This window comes from Lepisma saccharinum, unplaced genomic scaffold (assembly GCF_977018435.1).
Source record: "Lepisma saccharinum unplaced genomic scaffold, izLepSacc3.1 HAP1_SCAFFOLD_340, whole genome shotgun sequence".
Classification (NCBI taxonomy): Eukaryota; Metazoa; Arthropoda; class Insecta; order Zygentoma; family Lepismatidae; genus Lepisma; species Lepisma saccharinum.
The window spans coordinates 244,336-266,658 of record NW_028143064.1 but is presented as its reverse complement, the minus strand read 5'-3'; the positions used below and the strand labels follow the sequence as shown (position 1 = coordinate 266,658).

The following is a 22,323-nucleotide window of genomic DNA, read 5'->3' as shown; positions in this document are numbered from 1 at the left end:
TGATCGCTGACATGTAAGGAACACAAAAAAATTTGAATTATTATCATATGACCAATGTACCCCAAATTCCCCCAAAAGGAATGGTCGGCTGATGCAAGCTTCAAAATGCAGCGGTACCTTGAAATGACTTTACCTCAGAGACTATTTGCCCTGGAGATATGAACGATATACCATTGTACGCAGAATGAATCACAGATTCAGACGATATATAATTTATGTACATTCGGCGTATATATGGAGGGGGAAAGGGAGAAATCCCCTGAAAATACTTTTTCTTTTAAAAAATGGGGTTTCGCCCCCCCCGCCCCCCGAAAAAAAGGATATGAAAAGTTCAAAATGTGCACATAGAAATTATCGCTGGAATGTAAGAAACAGAAAAATATTTGCATCATTGTCGTATGACCAATGTAACTTTAGTTGTACCCCCAAAAGGAATGGTGGGCACGCCACTGATTCAAGCTTCAAAATGCAGCGGTACCTTGAAATGACTATAGCTCAGAAACTAAATGCCCTAGAGATATGAAAGATGTACCGTTGTACGCATAATGAATCACAGATTCAGACGATATATAATTTATGCACATTCGGCGTACATATGGAGGGGAGAAAGGGGGGAAATCCCCTCAAAAATACTTTTCTTAAAAAAAATCGTGTTCCCCCCTCCCCCGAAAAAAGTAAAAATGCACAAAATGCAATTTATGCAAATTTGGCATATATATGGAGGGGAAGGGAGAAAACACCCAAAAATTATTTTAAAAAATTGTCACTTCACCCAAAAAATGTCCTTGCACTTGAGCACAAAACGACACCTACGCACAACATTCACGAACGAAAAGCTAGAACGCAGCGATTCTTGCAACTGCTTGAAATTCTATTTTTAGACAATGCAGGGTAACCCCTGTCGCAACTTGTGGACACTTGTGCTAAAAAAAAAAAGGTTTCCTTGAGTGTGCTTCGAAATTCCATTCTCACAACGCAGATTCAACAACCAGTCTTCCCCCTCCCCCACCCCGCACCCCCTGCATGCACCCTCACGGAAAACTTTCATTTTGACATCGGATACTGATAAACAAGTTTCCTTTGAATGCAGTTAACAGACGGGAGTGAAAAGCATTGCTTTAGAACAACAAAGCAGGTCTTCCTTTATCGGCAAAAATTTGACGTTGAAAAGAGCCGCAAAAGAGAAGTACCTTTTCCCGACTTTTCCCCTCCATTTTCATGAAGACAAAAAAAATGCAAAAAACCATTTCTGTTAAATATATGTGTTAGGAACAATATAAAAAAATAAAATCGAAATTCTAGCCAAAAATAGAAAAGTTATAACGTAAAAACTACGACCTTGACACAGCGTCTCAATCAAGACTCTTGGGACCATGAGGGTTACATTTGGGTATCTCGTTCGAGACGCTTGGCCGGCAAAAGGTTAATACTCACAACAAATGGCAGGTGCTGCTGGAAGTATGTGCAAGGTAGCAGTAAACAATTTCTTAGACCTAAGCGTCAGTAATGCAGCCATATTGACCTCATAAAAGTGCAGTGGTCTTAGATTTATGAAAATTAGATATTAGAATAACTGTAAGTACCCCAGAATTTTTTATAACTTATTCTTAGTTCACATAAGTATGGTTATAAAATAATTTTGGCCAAATATGATCGGAAAGTTGTTTTATGAGCAGACCCGACAGGCTTCTGGTGTCTACTTTGCTCGAAAAAATATTAATATATTTTCCATACGTTTAAACTAGTAGCATGCCCCAGATTATCAAAACAGGTGGTATATACATTTTTTGTTAGCAGTCAGCCCTCATTTCGCCATTTTTCCTAAGTTTGACGTATTTTTTTTACTAATACTGGGCCAAGTGGGGGCTATGACTCCCACCAACCCCCCCTAGACAGCTCTTTTTGTGTTGTAGAGCTATGGCACAAATATCGATATTGATGGGTGACTGGCAGAAAATATCTGTGATGCAGACACACCATTTGGGCATATTAGCGATGAATATAAGGTAGTAACATGCTCAAGGGGGTGTTGGCGGCAGTAATAAAACCCCTCTCCCTGCCCTTTGGCCTAGTATTTTTTTTAAAAGACCGTCAAAAAGGGGGAAATGACTGAAAATTAGGCTGGCTAATGAAAAAAGTACATATATAATTTACCCCCTTACCAAAATCCAGGGCATACCACTGTTGGGAGAGGGGATGTCTGCAGATTTTTTCCAGGGAGGGGGAAACAATGTATTTTATCAGGCGGGTAAACGAGGCATATTACCCCGTATAATGTTGCCCTCAGAAAAAACCACTTGAGTTTGAAATTATCACCTTCCTACATCCCCATTATAATAATGGATGTAAATTACTGTGACTGAAATCAACTTGTACGTCTGAAATAATAGGTACTTTTATGTCAACATTTATTTTCCAGATGAGGAGGGGGGGGGGGTGGCGACCATCCTTGCACTTCCTTCTGGACGTCCATGCCGCAACATAATTTTGTAGAAAATTAAGTATTTAAGTATAGAGAAGTATATTAAGGATAGAAAATTAAGTATTTTCAAGCCGATGAAAGTTCCAAGCAACTTACGGGGGAGGGGGTGCATTATTTCCTTTGTAATTGAACTATGCTGCTTCGTTCTCTAGCAAATTTCTTATTAACACTCACATGCTTTATTCGTCAGTTATGCTGCCTCTATGTTGCTGCATTTAATATATATATATATATATAGACACACACACACACATACATGTATAAAATAATTTGCCCACGCTACGAAGTCAGTGTTTGTGTCTAGTAAGGCCAGGACATTTCACTGTGTTTGTGTCACTTCATTCATTTCATCAGTTTTTCATTCATCCATATTGTCGTACTTACCCGTAGATGCACAAAAGCGATGTAAAATAACTAAAATAGAAATAGATTTTCGGGTGGGATAAAATAGTAATGTAGTAATAGTAATAGAATAATAATAATGTCCTAGCACAATTGAGTATCGTTTGGCATAATTTCACAGTTCAAACAGCACTTTTCATGGGTGAGTGGAGTTCCACTCTACCTCTCCCCTCCATGTTCAAGATGAGCAGGCCGTTGGAGGTTCCATAGCAATAGTTTATTAAGGAATTCTCCCGAGAAATCAATAGGTCTGGCAACACTGATGTGAGCCTGGCTGAAGGCTCCTTCCCCCTGTCCTTTCCCCTACCTGCCAGCGCAATGGGGTTCTGCGCAGGTTTCTTTCCTTGTGGTTCCACTATGCAAATCATAGTGGATTTTTTCAGGTTGTTTTCCTCAAATCATGCTAGAAATGAACTTTTAACACAAATAAGATGATCAGATATCCTATCCAAGAAACAAAAAAGAAAAAGTATCAGAAATTTTTAGATAAATTGTTTGCATTTGTTGATTCAGCATACTTTAAACAAAGCTTATAATTTTGAAATGTGGGAGCACTTCGGTTATCAGCCACTTCCTTATGTGGGGGAAACCATAGTGGCACATCATAGTTTCAACTGTGATGATCAATTGATACAAGAAATGTTTTCATGTTTAAACATTACAAAGGAGAATTGAGTACATTTTTTTGAAATGTCGTTAATTGTGACATAATTAAATTGAGCAATTCCAGAAAATTGTCAACCTGGTGTGTGAAAATCAAAGTGTAACCAAGTAGCATGTATTATACCTTATTGGAAAGAAAACTTCATGTAGATTAATGTAGTATAATTATCTCCTAATGTAAGTGATTTTTTCAGCTGCAGTATAAAAAAAATATGATGGTACTGCTAGTCGGAGTTTGCATTGTATAAATAATGGTTTTATTTCAACACCTATAAAATCATTCAGAAACTATATACCTGAAAGTTAATTATATTACTAGAATGTGCATAAAAATAACATTATTTTGCACAGAAACTGTATACTAAAAATATCATGTATGAAGAAGTAATGCACGCTAAACTTTATTAAGCGGTAGTGTCAGTCCGTTACCAAAATATTTGAAAAAGTTTTTTTATAAGAAACTCCAAAGTGACAATTTCATAAAACTTTATATCCTGCGTTAGGTTTACCCAGACTACTCAGACAAAAAATTTCACAGTTATATCTTAAGGCATTAGGGTATTATGGGTAGGTAACGGACTGACACTGGTAACGGACTGACATTATAAGGAGAAGTTTTATAAAATATTAAAAAACTTTCATACATGCTATCTGACAGTCCTGCTTGAACTTTTATTACTCAAAATGATTTTTATAAAGTTATAAAATAATGTTAGTTATATTATAAAATAATTTTTATTGTAAAAATCATACTTAACAAAATATATTTTCTTTTGTTTCGAGATGCTATGATTAAGCAATGCTGAGAAGCAGCAGAATTATAGACAGCGTATGAAAAAAAAGGCTTTTTATGAAGAAGTAAAGAGAAAAGATGCTGAAAGACAAAAAATAAATAGAATTGCACTTAGTGAGAGAGGTAAACGGCAGCTTAAGAAGAAAAAAACGTGAATACAAAGGAAAGGAAAGACTGAGGAAAAGAGAAACTACTGGTAGTTAGAATAATACTAGTGCCACTGTTTCTCCTGAAACACCAACAACAGCTGTCATTGAAACACTGACAAAAGTGTATTCATCACGTCAATCATTTGGGAAAGCAAAAAAACGTGCATCATCTGCCTTACCTGCTTCCCCCAGAAAGAGACAAGCTCTTATAGTTGATTTTGCAAGGAATGAAGGACTAAAGATTGGTAATAGCTCTACAGCTCCCTCAACTGCCCAATCAGAATCAGAAACCATAAATGTTATAAAATAATTTTACTCCACGGATGAAATCTCTTAGCAAGCTCCTGGAGCAAGACACTAACTGTGTGTGAAGGTGGAGTGAAAACAAAATATCAGAAACAGTACTTACTTACAACCCTTCAGGAAGCATATGCAATATTTTGCTTGAAGCATGCTGAGATAAAAATAAGTTTTTCCACTTTTGCTGATTGCAGGCCCAAGTTTGTGTTTCTTTTAGGAAATATACCTCAAAATGTTTGTGTTTGCATAACACATGAAAACATTAAATTGTTATTAATCGCCCTCCATTCTTCAGGTATACATGTTTCTACAGAATTTCGGCCATGCCATTTATAGACCAGATAGTATGTAGTCAAGATAATGAACCTTGTATGACTGGCAAATGCAAAATATGTCCAGACTTAAATTCCGTAACAGATAGTGATGAAAGTGAAACAGATCTTTCAGAGTTCTGTAAGTGGTATGAGTGGGTAAATACTACTAACAGTGTTGAGAAAACTGAAAAGACTGGAACTGCCCAAGATTGTTTTAAGTCTCTGTCAGGAAAAATTCCACACTTTCTGCATCATACTTTCATAAAACGTAAACAGCAGATGGCTTTCCAGGGAAGGATTCAAAACTTAATGAGAAGAAGATGTCTTACAAATTGACTTTTCTGAGAACTTCATATGCAAGGAACAGGATGAAATCCAATCTGCCCATTGGAGCAATAAACAAATTACCGTTTTTACAGCTGTAACTTGGTTTCACGATGGAACTACATCACAAAAGAAGTATTTTGCTATTGTATCTGACTGCCTTAATCACGATAAATACAGTGTACATGTATATTTACAGTATATTTTAGATTATCTCCAAAGAGAATCTTGGATTACGAATTTCCAGTCTTCATATTTTCTCAGATGGCGCAGCTTCACAGTTTAAGCAAAGGTACACTTTATGTAACATCACATATTTTTTTACAGCAGGAACAAACAACATTGAGTGTTTTTTTTTCAACTTCCCATGGTAAAGGGGCTGTAGATGCAATTGGGGGAGAAGTAAAGAGGATGGCGAGGGAATCTGTAATGGATGGGAAGACTTCAATTCACTGTGCACATGAATTTGTCACATTCCTTCAAGAAAAGAAGACAAAAATTGTAGTAGCAGAAATCCCAATTTTCACCATAGAAGACGTGAAAGCAACTCTAGATGAACACTGGCTTAATATTCAACAAATTCCAAACACACATAATATTCACCATTTCAAAGTCATCTCTAAAAATGTCATTGAATGCTCCAACTATACAGGATCGACTGAGAAATTTGTTCATTCCTCTCGAGAAATCAGTGTTCTGGAAGTTACGAAGTATTACCAAAGAACGAAATATTATGCAGTATTTTATGATCAGACATTTTATATTAACAGAATATTAACCATGGACAATGATGAAATATCGTTCAGTTAACAGCTTTTTCTGGCCACGACCTAATGATATAGAAACTGTAAACAAGAAGTTCTCATTTTATGGTCCAGTTGAATTGTAGGGTGCTGGTTCTTTTGAAATTCCACATTGAAGAGAAATAGAAAAACAATTTAAAGATTTTAAGAAGCAAGCACTGTAACATTGTCATACAGTATTAGCACAGTTTATATATCTTATTTCCTTTGTACAGTGTTTAAATAGTTTTCGTGTTACTTATTGTTAGTAGTTTTTAGTGTTACTTTAACTAATTTCAGTTATATAGTAAAGAAAATGATTTTTCTTAGTAAGAATATGTAAATCTGTTGAGTTTATGAATATATTTCAGAAGGTGTCAGTCCGTTCCCACAGGCTATTAATCTTGGTTTCTTCTTCCCCTTTCTCTGTGCATATCTTCTTTATTCGGTCTTCCATGTTCCTTATAAAATTACGTTTAGTTTAGTTTAGAGCACAGAGAAAGGGGAAGAAGAAACCAAGATTAATAGCCTGTGGGAACAACTAGAAGAGAATGGTTATGAAAAGAAAGACAGACACAACATCAACAGAAGAAGGAAAGAGATAAAAGAGAGAGGACTGGAAGAGAAGGAAGAAAAAGAGGTTTGGTATAAGAAGTATGGGCGATGATGCCACAGAGAAAATATGCAAAGTGCTGAGGAAAGTGGGTATAAGAACTTACAGGAAGGGAGGACGCACTATTTTAAGTATAGCCAGAAAGAAGAAAAGAGAGAGGAAGAAGAGGAAGGGGTTATCTACGAGGTGAAGTGCAGAGGATGTGAAAGTGTATATATAGGGGAAACGGAGAAGAGACTTAAAGACAGGTTAAAGCAACATATGGATGATGTGAGATTGAAGAGAGACAGGAATGCCATATTCAAACACACTAGAGAAACAGGCAGTGGCGTGCGGTGCTAAATCAGGTAGGGGAACAGGTGACATGCACTTGCCCCCTCCCCTCCCATATCTATCGTAATATAATACAGTAGACCAAGTAAAATTCAACCCTTGTTCAAATGAACCAAATAAACATACGAAACATATGCTAAAAAATTTCAGAAGTCACATACATGAAGCACGTTAAAATTATGAAAATACCAGTGGCGTAGCATGGGCATTTTGGATGGGAACACCAAGTTAGAAGGAAGGGTAGTTTTTTTTTGTTTTTTTTGCTTAAGAGTTTTCTTATGGAATTAGCCGACATATGTATTGTCTATTTAAAATCAATCTCATTGTGTTTATTACATTAAGTCAGCCGGGTTCCGATAAAACATGATCCATGCTTGTTTTATGTAGAAAATAAGATGCCTCAGTGTGCAATAAATGCTTGGAGCACTGTTGTTCTATACCATTTTTAATTAGATTGCTCAAGTCAGAAACACCGCACACCATTCGGAGTATTTTGCTCCACACGTAACACATGTGTAGCAAAACAGTTTTTTATAATCAAGGAAACCTTTCGGCATGACGCAAGTAATTAAAAAACCTACCTCAATCACAAGCGCCTTTAGAACAACAGTTGTTGTGGATGATACAACTATTGAATGATTTGGTTTATTTTACTTCGCTTTCTATCACTTTTGGCTAATCGCAAATATGAATATGAGTGATGATATTGATGAAGTTGATGAAGAGACACTCACAAAGAACAAACATGCGTAGGCTTGGGATTCGAACCGGAAACCTCTTGCGCTGTGCAAAACACACTGACACGAAGGGGGGTGGATGATCCAACAGTCGTACACTCTACTGACGTAACAGTGCCTATTAGTAGTAATTCAGAGTTTCAGACCACTGTTTATTGTATCTTGAGAATGCTGATAAACATTTTAAAATAATTTTGTCAAGAGACTATACAATGTTAAGAGTTTTGAAACGAATACTAAACATTTCCACTGGCACAATATTAGGCAGTTAGATACTAACGATTTTTTTTTTTTAAATAAATAGTTTTGTGGGTTAGGTGGTAGAGCAGCCACAGGCTGAACTTCTACCATGAGGACTTTATCAACTTGTTTGACAAAAACTTTTTTGTTCTTTTAGTTTTTAATGCACTTCACTGTTCTTTCGATAAATTACACGATGCAGTGGTCATTAAAGAAAGATACGTCAGTCAATATTGCTTATTGTAGCATCACACAGCATGAGCAGAGGCACGAGCGCTAAAAACTGGGTAGGAATTCTACTTCTGTCGTCTGCATCGGAAGTACAGCGCCTTGAATCGGAAGGCAGGAAAGGTCACATGGCCCCTAGAACCAATCAGGTCTCCGTACGCCCGCGTATGGCGAGAGCATTTCACCCGTGCTGTAGAGATCCAAGCCACAAGTACCACAAGCTTTCCCTCCTCTCTGCCTACAGGCATGTATGTTCCTGTACGCCAAACAGGTATGTATGGTCCTGTACGCCAAACCTAGCCGGCGTCCGGCAAGCAAAGACATTAGAGAAATGCTAGAAGGAGAGCTGTTAGTGGAGCGTTGTAGACGGATCGCGAAAAATAGCTTTTATAATGCCATTATGCTCAAACATGTATATAATTAGTCACGTTTTACTTTATATTTACAGCATTTATGCATTTTTAAAATTTTAAATCAGGGAACGCCGGGCGTATGGGCGTATTAGGATGCTACGATACTGGAAAATACCAATGTTAAAGCAAATATGATATAATGTAAAGAAAACATTAAAAACAAAATTGTTGATGCGCAACATAGGAAACATTAATAAAAGCAATTTATGAGTGATCAGAAAAAAAATGTTTTGTCGAAACCGGTTTCATCTCTCTATTTGTAGATTAAGTTGACATTTTTTTTTATACTTGAGCATTGTAATTCAAACGTCCTCAATGCAATCAGATGGCAGAGTTTTTTTATGACTTCCACTCATGGGCGTCCAGAAGGGGGGCCTTGTCCCCCCCCCCCCCGGAAAATGAAAGTCAACCAAAAATTATATATTTGTCACATATAATTTCATTTCAGCCACAATAATATGTGTTAATTATTGCATGAATATGATAAATTCAAATTTAAGCAATGTTTTTTTGAGGGCACAACACTATTATTGGTGAAAAGGTACCTTGCTTTTCCCCCTTGGAAAAAAATGCCTTCCTTTGCTTTCCCTGGAAAAAATCCTGCGGATGTCCATGCGTCCACTACATTTGTAGAAATTGTGACAAAACCCGAACTGTTCCAAACTCCCTTCTCGGGAACAAACAAGGACAACAGTAATTTGCCACTGGAAGAGTATACAGTTACAGAGTTGTAGTAACTTGTTTGAAAATGTCTTGTGTACGATTTAGTTTTAGTTTTTATTTCGGTTAGGATAGGTGTTGGTTTGCTGTCTTTTCTGTAAAGTTCAATGAACTAAAAGCTTTCGTCTTCAGCCGGTCGATCATACAACACTCGCAACATTCGCTTTGTCCTGCCGCTGCGTGCATCTTGGGGCTGGTGGAACAGGAGGATGCGAGCTGTTCCCTCGGAAGCTATTTCGCAGCGGTTAGCCAAGGCATTTAGCAGACGCTTAGACTGTAGAAGATTTTTCCAGTTCGTTATGAATGACAGATGCAATTTTGCAATGAGATTAGGAAACTATAGACTTACTACACTCAAAACTATCACTACGACGCAATTAAACTTTAGCACATAGCAAAAACTTGAAGGAAAACGAATTCGCTATGTCTCTCGTAGGGAACAGCTAGAGAGTTCAGCTTCCGCGGCACCATGAGGATCGTTTACCTTCGCGCGTGGTCGGAAATACTCGGCAACAGACAGCAGAGCGTGGGACGACGAGGGTGGGTGAAGTAAACAAACGTCCAGTCAGGGTGAAAGTTTTTCTTCGGCGTGTTGATTTCGGAAGAAAGAAGTGTTCTTATTATGTAATTATAGATAATTTAAATAGCTAAAAAGGGCGATAAGTAGAAGGGAACAGCCTGTTCCCTCTGTTCCATGGAGGGACCGCCACTGGAAACAGGACATGAAGTTGAATGGGATTTGGCAAGGCGAATAGGAAAAGAGAAGAGAGAACTAGTGAGAAAATGGAAGGAGGCCAAAGAAATAGAAAATAAAGGAGAAGACATCATGAATTGGAATGGAGGACTCAAGATAAACAAGGAATGGAAGAGTGTGTTAGAGAAAGTTGAAAGGATGAAGAAAAGGAATGAAGAAAAAAGAAGTATGAACAAGGAAGAAAGAAGAGAAATGAAGAAGACCAGAGGAGGAGGTATTCATCCATAACCAAAAAGGCAGGAGGGGTAGGGGAGTGGTAAGCAGGTGGTTCTAGACTCTTTCTAATCTTGACCTGTCAATCACCTGTCAGTTTTGTAGACCAACTAGTCAACAACTGTCAGGAGGTGATATGTTTAATTCCTTTGGAGAAATCTTCCTAGATAAGGACTGTCAACTTGATTTGTTGTTGTGTGGCTAGTGACCCTGCTATGTGTATGTAATCTTTCTGTGTGTAGTATATTTCTATATTTTAGTTTAGTTCTTCGTCTGTGTTTTTATCTTAATAATAAATTGTCTTGGTCATCAACTTAGTGTTTTTTAAATATGGAAACAAGGCTTAATTATATTACTAATAATCTTTACTAATATACAAGTATACTAATTTCTAAATTTTCCATGAACATGCAAACTATTGATTGGTAGATGGCGAGACTTTAGTAACAAACCTTAAAGCATGAAGTTATAATAAACTTTTACTAAGAGCTGTCCTAAATTTTTAAATGTCAATAGAACAGACAGTTATACATTTTCCACAACAGGTTTCTGACGTTCTTCTGTGAAAGAAGATAACAGAACGGTTTCTATAAATTGTAGAACATTCAGAAATCTAATACCAAATTTATTCAAATCCAATCTTACTTAGACTAACATGTACATGAATATTTGCAAGTTGTATAAATTGCCTCCTACTTTCTAAATAGAAAGAAAAACTGTCGAAAACAGGTCCGGACGACTTGTTCAACCATGTACGTACAAGGGCAAAATGAAATTTTGAAACAATCACTTGATTTGTAATTGTAAATGACTCGATGTACATGTGAATAGAACGAGTAGAATGGTGATGGATCATTTCGTGCAATAGTGATTTAATAATAACATATGTAATCAGTGTAATCCATATTAGAGGCATATTTCTTGCTCTAATAAGAATCCTAACACGATAAATATCTGGATCGTGCATAACCTAAAATTTTACATCCTCGTGCAGATACGTTCAAGCTATATTCATGCAGAAATTAAGTTACATTATATTTTCTGAACACTAAATAAATATACATTCTTCATCTGTTTCATATTACAAACGTTTTGCTTTTAATGGATAATACCAAGCAACAAACAATTAAGTATAAGACTTACGTACCTTTCAAGTTATTCCATTTTTCTCACATCCCCGATGACTCGTATTTGTCCCCTTGTTCTCTATATGTAAGCTGGTAGCTTGATTTGAGTTTCGGGCAATCAAGCACTTGTAGTGATCATCATTAGAAAACACTGAGTGAAATTTTGGCAACAGTGTATGCTAAAATTAGCACCACGAGGATACGACACTTCAAAAACCATTAACATAACCACAACTTTCTGAAGATATTAAATGTTTTCACCTTTTCATATAGTATTTCAGGTACTTGCGGCTACACACTGGATTCGTTGTTTCACAACAAAATCTTGCTTACTGTTCATGAAAGACAAAAATGCACTGGTCTTGACAAGAACTACCACCAACACCATTTGTACGCAGCAGTTTGAACATGACGGAGACATTACATTTTCTGTTATTTACTTAAATACCTTTAATCGTAACAAAAGTATAGGTATTCCCGGTCCTAGTGAATAAAACAATCTTTCATAGTGGAAAATTTCTTCCTTACCGAATCTATATTAGTGCTACGGTTGTGTCTGGGAATTTGGGCCTATTCTTTAACATGGCTTTAGAACCACCTTAACTATTACACCCTCTTGGAAGAATAGAATCAAACTGTTGGATGAATATTTTAGAACAGATTATGTTAACAGAATTGTTAAATAGTTTTTGATTCAGTCAACTATTTCCTGTCAGTTATTTCTGGAGCAAGGGTGTGCATAGCATCAGAGAAGGGGAGGAAATAGAGTGGGCAGAGGAAAGCAGTACATGCTGCTTTGAAGGCTGGTAACTACAGTCGCTTGCCCTCATCCAGACATTCCATTTCTCTCTCACTCGTTCATTGGTGGAGCCATCTCACGTTACTACTTGTGCAGTCTTATTTTCGTTCGCTTGCTCCAGAGATAGTTGGGACAGGGCATAAAACAATATAAATCGAATGTTATAATGCATTACTATTAGGAGAAAAAATATTTCATTTTTAATATATATTTTTTTAAACATAACCTGAAAAAAAAAACCACCCGGCTTGGGTTTCTTCGAAAAAACCCATGCAAAATGCCAACCCTGGTAACCACCATGAAAAACCACTCTTTGACAACATGTCACTCGCATCCCCATATTTTGCACAAAAAGCTCATAAAAGAGCATATTTTGGAAAGAAATTTGAACATTTTGGGATTTTTTTCTAAGTGCAATGTTTTTCTTCTTTCAAATTGAAAATTTGGGGGTGAAACTTTGGTGATGGGATCATTTTTCATTCGTGGCAATTAGGGGACCATATGGTATATACCAAATTTCCGAATTTTTGAATTTTTCCAAAATATGCTCTTTTTAGGCTTTCTTTTACCAATATAGGTGGGTTTCATGTGACATCAGGATTTGCACCACCATCATATTTGCGGGCAATAGTTTGTGCCATCTGGAAATAGCGGTAATTTTCATGTAAACTCTTTGAGCAGTCGACAGAAATAGATATGAAGAAAATGAGGTTCTTTTTCGTTGTAGATCCATATGTACTGCACAACAACAAAATGAAAAGGGGTGTAAACCTTTGGCCAACTGTAGTTCACGTGTGTTTATTTACTTGTTCCAGCTACCTGGAATCAATTTATTTTCATGTTTATTAGTGGTTCAGATTCTGCTTGAAATATTTACATCCAGTACAGATTAACTGTAAACTCCAAGGCTCTGCCATTATTGTCACAGTTTCCTTTGAACATTTGTTCAAGCGCTGTAATTTGAAATGTTGAATTGCTGGAAAATAGTAATATCACTCCTTGCATTAACAATTTGGAATATGCTGACCTGTGTTTCAGAGTAGTTAATACAGCATACCATGCTGCCAGGGGTCTCGGGTTCAAATACAGGCCTAGACGTGGCTGTTCTTTATGAGTGTCCCTTCATCAAATGATCACTCATCCTCATCTTTGCAATTAGCCAAAAGTGGCAGAAAAGCAAAGTAAAATAAACCAAATCAATCAATCAATTTGGGATACTTTGATGTATCATTAATATGATGTTTTAACCAATTGGTGTTTTTTTTTCTGACGGTATGCAACAATACAACATACCCTACTACTTGCATCTTTTCTCATGGATCGGATAACAATAACAGTTTGTGTTAATGAACAAAATATAAATAATGAAGTACAAACATATAATTATCAAGATTAAATTTAAATTTGCATGTTATCATTTTATCGCCAAACTTATCAAAAGTATCAGCATATTTCTACAAGAAAACAAGGAAACACTACTTGCAGGTATGGTTAAATACACCAGTTCGATCCATTTGTACTAAAAATCACAGACAAAGATGATATATGAACTTACCCGAGAGGAAATGTTCAATCCACACCCCCTGTAATGCTTGCTTTGTTCATTAATGTTTGCATGATTTATTCTCGCCAACCAGAGACTGATTAGCAATTATTGTGTCCTTGCCCATTCCATGCCGTGAAGCTCACCTTATTTTTTCTTGGAAAATTAGAGGATAAACGTTAATTTCTGTTTAAACAATGAAATACTGGACAATATACCATTGTAAACAAGGGTGAAATCTCTCGTCTGCCGGTTTGAATTCTGTATGCACATATTTGTATGTTTACAAGAACCGGCTTCCATCATGGCTGCTCGATCCCACAATGCAACAGTTTGTAACATAGGTGAAACACACCTATATGGAGACACGAGTGACATGTCGTCAAAGAGTGATCCTTTTTTGCAATTACATGGATTTTCAGGCTACTGTATTTGCATCCATACATCTGATGCCACAGCCTGGAGAAATAAAAAAGCTTTACAAAAAGTGTTTTTGAAAAGTGTACTAAAATTAACTATGTTCTTTAGTTATTTGAACATGATATAAGAAATACAGTTCACATGCATATTAATGAACCAAAAACAGAATTGAAATATCATTATTAGTTTTGGAGATATTATTTGTTAAATGCCGTGTCCTCATAAGTGTCCCTTTGTGAATTTCATAATATCATCACTAGGCTTGGGTCGATTCCTACCAATACCAATGCCAATACTTGCATAATTCAAGTTTAAAAGGCTAGTTACTGAGTCACACTAACTCATCACAACAAATTATTTTAATGATATTAAATAAGCATGAATTGTAGCTTTCCTGGCAATGTGATTTGAACAATTGTTCTTGGGTTATCAATGTTAAGATGCTAATGCCAATTTTACCAGGCTGGTAACACTGGAATACTTGTTCGACATTAAATAACTCAAAAAATATTATCATGTAGCATTATAACACTTTAAAATGTCTTGTGGCATTTGGTAAAATTTGTGAACTTATTTCTAAAGAGAATGAATGAAAAAAAGCAAGACTTCTTAAAGTATTGCAGTACACTGAAAAATCAGCAGATTGTAAGTATCCCTTCTTCAATTTCATGTAAACGACACACTTGTAAATGGGTTTAATCTGGAGAGGGAGAAAAACATAAAATTATATGCAAAACAGTTATTAAAACAATGCTCATTTGGCCAGCTTTGTTTATGCCCTGCTGTCCATTGTTAACTTTCATTTGCATTAAAAAGAAGTAACTGTGGCATCGGTATTGGCCCATACCAGCAGTCACACAAGAGACTTGCACCGAAGGGAAGAGTACAATAAATTGCTGATTCAACAACCCTTACTCCACATCTAAATGTAGATAAACCAAATCGAATTCCACATGTACCTTCATCCAACTTTCGCACAAACTCCGCAATCACCTGGCTCAGCGTGATAGTAATGCTGTTTTAAAAAACCTCCACCTTTCTTATCCCACGAGTTCATGTGCAAGTGTTAGCAATGGTTTCTTTTATTTCCACATAGTTTTCCAGGTAGTTACATGCTTTTGAGGTCAAGTTTGGGTGCAGTTTTTACTTTTGTCATTTGCTTCCCAGGAGGATGGAGCTTTGCTTTATCCATCATTTCGTGGATAAATTTAGACTTCTTGTGTTGGCCTTCAACCTGCCACAAGGAAGGGTAAACGGTGACTACACTTCTAGCCACTCAAAAACAATGGCAGCAGATGGTATTGGTGAAAAAATTCAACTGTTACTTACTGATACCAATACTGCTGGTATTGGCCATTACTGATACATGGTATCTTTACCGGCTCAGTCCTAATCATTACTCCTTCTCATTGTCGCGATTAGTCAAAAGTGACATAAAAGCAACACTAAATAATATATATCCATTTCGATCTTCAGCCGAGAGATCGGGAGAAGCGTGGCGGGCGGTTCTGACGGAGAGCACTAACCTGTATTATAATTCATCATCTGTAATTCATCCAAGTTCTGCCCTTATATACACAAAAAAATATGATTTAGAAACGATGTTAAGAGCCACAGATAATAAACATTTTAATCATAGTTTTGACCTGTAACGTCCTGCTTAAGTTTACATCCTTGAAAGAGTTTTGTGTTGATGGGGATCATTTAGACGTTTCGAATGTGCAACACTGTATCAAGATTACGCTGCAGACGAAACCGTTAAAAGTCAATGGTTTTTGTGAGCTTCCTTGCAATCCGAAATCTCCGAGCTCGAGTTTTTTGTTCCTTCGCGACTAGATGAAGACCGAGCTGTGAATATAGTGGCAAGCAGATGTAAACCAAGAGCGTGTTAATTTTGTACCGTGCACAAGAGTGTTATTCTTGGTTACTTGCCGTTACTGGTTTGTGTTATTGCAGTGTGTATGTGTGTTGTGTCAGTGAGACGATTGGAATGCCAGCCGCAAGGTTGACGTTACGGGGGAGGGGGGGGGGGCTGATAAGTTCTCGGCCCGACCCAGAAGAACTTTAGCTACAGGCACGAAAGTTTCAGGCTATTCAACATATTCTCCCCGAAGGTCTACACACTTGGCACTTTGTTGCTCCAAATTCTCTAACCCCTCCAAAATAAAAAAAATAAAAATGATTTCTCCTGGTCTGCAAAAAACTGTTCGGCAGCTGCTATAACCTCGTTATCACTTCTAAATTTCTGTCCTTTCATAACTTTTTTCAGTCTAGGGAAGAGATAATAATCATAGGGTGCAAGGTCTGGTGAGTAAGATGGGTGGTCAATGCACTGAAACCCTAGGTCCTTCAGAAAATCCATTGTTCTTCCAGAGCCTTGTGAACGGGAGCATTGTCCTGCAGAAACAACACACTACATCTCAATTTTCCCCGGTGTTTTTCTTTAATAGCGTCCTTTAACTTAGCCAGAAGACTGCAGTAATCCTCTGATGTTATGGTTTGTCCCTTTGTAAGGTAGTCTGATAACAAAACACCATCCTTATTCCAGAGTATTGAGGCAAGCAGACCTGCGGACCTCTGTGCTTTGAATTTCTTTGGCCTGGGAGATCCTGAGTGGCGCCACTCGCATGATTGCTGTTTGGTCTTAGGATCAAAGTAGTGGAACCAACTTTCATTCTGGGTAACAAACAGATTAAAAAAATCGTCCTTAGAGTTCGCAAAATACTGCAAAAATCACCTGAGAAGATGCCACACGTTTGCGTTTCTCATCGGCGTTCAAACGTTTAAGCACCCATTTCGCGGAAAGCTTGTGCATGTCCAACTGATCATGGATTATTGACCAGACATGTTCTTTGGATATGTGCAAGGTCTCGGCTATCGCTTGAAGACAAATATGTTTGTTACTCAAAATCAGGTCATGAACCTCATCCACTTTTTCCAGAGTTGACACTGACACTGGCCTCTCACACCTTTCGCCATCTTCTGTGGAAAAATCACCACGCTTAAAGTTTGAGCACCATTTCTTCTTCACAGTGGAGTGTGAAGGTCAGTGTACACCCAATGTGTCTAGCATGCAACCATGGATTTCCTTCGGCGACTTCTGTTACAGGAAAAAGAACTTCATGACACCTTGCAACTCCTCCTTGGTAAATTCCACATTTGGCTACACCATGCTTCAATCAATGGCATGTAAAGGAAAAACCGTTAGTGATACGATCATCCCAGCTGGCACTTAAACTTCCAAAAGATCAATGGTTCAAATGCAATGCATGATTTCAGGATGAGATGTGAGGAAGGTGGTCAGGCCGAGAACTGATTAGCCCCCCCTCCCTCGTAGAACAAAGAATTTTTATGTATGACACTTACGTGAAAACAGACTCTTGTCGAGACGTGTGTAGGCAATTTGTACAGAAATTCCCAGGCGTTTCACCTCCACATAGAGATACGGTTAGACATCTTGTCCTTAAATTACGAGAAACTGGATCGTTAAATTGTAAAACACCTAAGCAAAAATGACGGATTCTAACCGAAGAAAAATTCGATGAAGCATTAGAACGTTCTCCAAACAAACCTGTATGCCGTGTTTCGCAGGAGATGGGCGTGTCAAAATCATCAGCACATACAGCCACTAAGCTACTAAAATTAAAACCGTACAGAGTTTCTATAGTGCAAGAATTCCGGCCCCCTGACAATGTAAGTAGGGTAAATTTCTGTAATTGGGTTTTGCAAAATATTGTAGATGGTATTGTTGATCTGCAGTTAACATTTTTTTTGGATGAGACATGGTTTCACTTGCGTGGTCATGTTTGTTCACTACACGAAGTTCAGTTACATGATGCAAAACTTGGTGTGTGGTGTGCTGTAAGTGCAAAACTAATAATAGGGCCTATATTTTTTGAAGACGCAATAAATTCAGAGCGGTACCGCACACAAATACTCGCGCCGTTTTTTCAGTTGTTATCAGATTATGAGAGACAATATGGGTATTTTAGATTCGGCCACAGCCCATACCGCCGCTGATTCTTTGGACGCTATAAGGGAGGTGTTTGATGACAGAATAATTTCTAGAGGTTTATGGCCTTCACGTTCGCCAGATCTTACCGTATGTGACTTTTATTTGTGGGGAACCTTCAAAAATAGAGTCTACCGAAATAACCCTCATAGCATCGAGGAACTAAAAGACAATATAAGGGCAGAACTTGGAAGAATTACGGAAGAAGAACTTTTGCGTGTATATCAAAATTTCATCAGACGATGCCAGGAATGTGTGAATGTAGGTGGACATCACTTTGAACTACTCTTATAACACAGGTTAGAGCTCAGTTTGCAATATTTATATAAATGTCTGCATATGTCCATAAAAATAAGTGGGCATTACAGGCCACAAATGTAAATCTCCGTCAGCGCCGCCCGCCACACTTCTCCCGATCTCTCGGGCGAAGATCGAAATGGACGCACGGTGTATTTATATATGTGTGTATATATATATATATACACACTGTATATTGTACATTGAAGTTTAAAGATTTGTGCATTGCCCTTCGAGTTAACAGATTATGTATTTCCTCTTATGATTTTGAAATGAACTGGCAACTATGCTTCAAATGTTAATAACTGTCACTAGTTGTCATTTGTGTTTAGTATACTGTGACAATTCATCATAGCTAAATACACGCTTCAAGAATGTTTGGTTATTATCCAAAAATTTTATGAAAATAGACGTTTTATTGAACTTGAAACGGATCATAATTTTGGGCAAAAAAATTATCTTCTCAGATGAAGCTCATTTCTGGTTAAGTGTCTATGTTAACAAACAAAATTGTCGTTTTTGGTGTGAAAACAATCCACAAGAGATTCACTAGAAGCCCTTGCATCCGCAAGAGGTCACTGTACGGTGTGGTTTATGGCATGGTGGCATCATCGGACAATTTCTTTTCCAAAACTACATAGGAGATGCAGTTACAGTGACTGGTAAGCGATACCGATTGATGTTAACAGATTTTTTGTGGCCACATTTAGATGAAATTGATTTGGAGGGCATGTGGTTCCAACAAGACGGTGCCACATGTCACACTGCTAATGCCACTATCGACATATTGCAAGAACAGTTTGGTGAAAGGATAATTTCAAGAAATGCAACTATTAGTTGGCCTCCATGAAGTATCTCCTTTAGATTGCTTTTTGTGGGGTTATTTGAAATCTATAGTCTATGCAAACAGACCATGTACCCTTGATGCATTAGGATTGAACATCGAATGCTGCATTCGTGACATTAGGCCCAAGTTATTTCACAAAGTCATCAAAAATTGGGTTCATCGAATTCACTCGTGTGCATGAAGTCGAGGTGGACACTTAAATGATATGTTATTCAAAACTTAACTATGCTTCAAAGGTTTTTATTTTATTTATAACTTATTTCATTTAATAACTTGTATGAATTGCTTTGATTGACACAAGAAAACACACTTCTCTTTTTAAGGGTGCTTTATGACTCTACCTTGTATCTTTCACTACACATGACACTAGTAACACATGCTGAAATGTACAAAAAATAGAAATTGTCAATTGCATTGTCTATGCTTTGCACACTGTGACATGACCTGCACCATGTTACTCCTTCACTTTTTGTCTCTAACTGTTCATGTTGGCTTAAAACCCATGCGAACAGCTGATGATACAATACCACAAGTGCCATCTCTTGACATTTAAATGAACTAAACTTAAATGCTGTCCCGTACCATGGTCGTGTGGTCTAAGGCACAAGTTTTGGGTTTCAGCTACTAGACGAGTACAGGTTCAAGTCTCTTGGGGGGAAGCATAATAACTTTTCCTGAGATTTCGACATGTGTATGGGACCGGTGACCACCCACCGTCATAAGGGAATGAGTAAGCGTAACCCAGTCATACAAAACCTACAACAATAACTGGAGGTTTGTTGTACTGACCACACGTCACTCTGCAACTGCTTGGTTGATCTCCCACCTCTGGTTGGAGTAAAGCCTGCAGTCTGTAGGTAGGCACTTGTCCTCAAGGGCTTATGGTTTATTATTAGACTTAAATGATGAAAACTAAATAGGATTACATGAAAATGGTAATAAAGAAAACACACATTCATATACACCACAATTGTTTGTTTTAAAATTTTAGAAGTTACTATTCAAGTATGTGGTGCTATATTATTTTCAAAATTTTAGATCGGACTAAAAAATGGGAGATCTTCCTAATGAATGGAGAAATTACTTTATAGACTTGGTTGTTTTCTCTTTATTTGCAGTAATGTGCTGGAAAATTACCGTCTGAAGTGCAAGGAAAATGAGTTCCTGATTCAAGAGACAGAGAGAGCCAAAAGAGACTGTGAGAGGTACAAGGAGGAATTAATGAGAATACACACAAATTTTATGCCACTCGAACAGGTATGTATACTTTTCAGTTTTTCACATGTTAATTGTTTGCTGCTGAGCTTCCTTAGTTATGGGTTTTCAACAAAGGCAGCAATAAAACCATGGGATACTGGGTCTGTGTAGAAAGGGAGCTGATACTTGTGTGGATACTCTTGCTTATTCTCACTGATCACCAATTATTGAATTACCTTACGGGCATGAGGAAGGGTTTTGCGTGAGGTTCTTCCCTACACGCAGCTGCGAAGCACTGTTGCCAATGCATCTCTTTGGAGCCAGATCTGGCTCTTTAATGCACTCGTTTTGCTGTGAACTGCCCTCCTGCCCCACTATGTGGTGTTTGAAAAACAATAAGTACATTGCATATTTTAAACATTTTTGTAAGTTTTGTACAAGTAAAACATATTGAATAGTAATAACACATTAATATTAACATTTTGTTTGTGAATTTAAGTATATCTGACCCAAGGTGGAAAGACTAACAGGTGGATGCACGCGCATGGCTCTCACCGGGACGTCACTGCTCTGACGTCACCCGAGTGACCAAAAGCCAAGAGAAGATCTATTTCAGAGGGTAACAAGCGCTGTTTCCGGTTCTTTTCTGAATCCCACTGAATTAGAGATTTGTATGTTTTCTACATTCACTACGAGAATGTAAAAACATTGGGAAAGTGAACATGCATAACTGTGCTCTTTATTTATCATTACAAATAACCGAATGGAAGTGTGCATACTTTTCTGTGAATTTTATGACTGGAACACAATGCAATAGTACATAACAACGTAACTTAACCTAACCAGCAACCTCTTGACAGCGAACCTCCTCCTATCAAGTTCAAGAGTAAGAGGCTTTAGTTTCAAGATTTGAAATTAATGATTACAGAAGTCAGAATTTTCCCATATTTGCCCAACATTTTTAATGCAATGATTCTTGTCTCTTCCACTTGTTTCCAGTCTCGTAAATTCTATAAATATATTATAAAATTTTGTTAAAAATAGAAGTGAATTATTAGAGAATATGTATGTGCGGATCTACCTGATAATTTTAGAGATTAGCATGTAAAACGTTTTACAGTATTATCGAATATAGGCTGTATATCGTACAATTTCTGTTTCTAGTTTCTGTTGTTAAGTCCAGTTTATGCACATATATGCTAATCAGGACTGGACATACAGTTTAAAGTGGGATCTGGACCACGTTCAACGTTGGGTTTTACACGAAGGGAAGACATGTGTATGGAGATGCTTTCATTTGGAGGCATGCAATCATGTATTGCCATGTGTCAGAGACCATATATGACGTCCAAAATCCAAGATGACCTCCTTTGAGGTTATGCACATTATATACTGTCCATATCCTGATTTAGAGTTCGATTATCAGATTTTTCCAGAGGCAATTTCTGTTAATAATTAAAAAGTGTAAAATATTATTATAATTTTTATAACTATGGTAGTGTCCAAAAGTTAAGCATAACTAAGATATGAGAAAATGTTTTATTAATAATGTGACAGAACTGCATAAAACATAGTGAAAATGAATGGAAACGTTACATGGCATACAATAGAGTAGAATGCA

The 22,323-nt window shown here is 37.2% G+C and overlaps 1 protein-coding gene across 1 annotated transcript in view; it reads left to right on the top strand.

The window, feature by feature from the left end:
* Window positions 1-22,323, top strand: part of LOC145982695 (uncharacterized) — a 196,624-nt gene that overhangs the window by 18,174 nt on the left and 156,127 nt on the right. Inside the window, exon 3 of the mRNA XM_083116056.1 lies at window positions 20,624-20,762. Within this exon, the coding sequence (XP_082972182.1) occupies window positions 20,624-20,762 (139 nt within the window). The remainder of the gene's footprint in view (window positions 1-20,623; window positions 20,763-22,323) is intronic.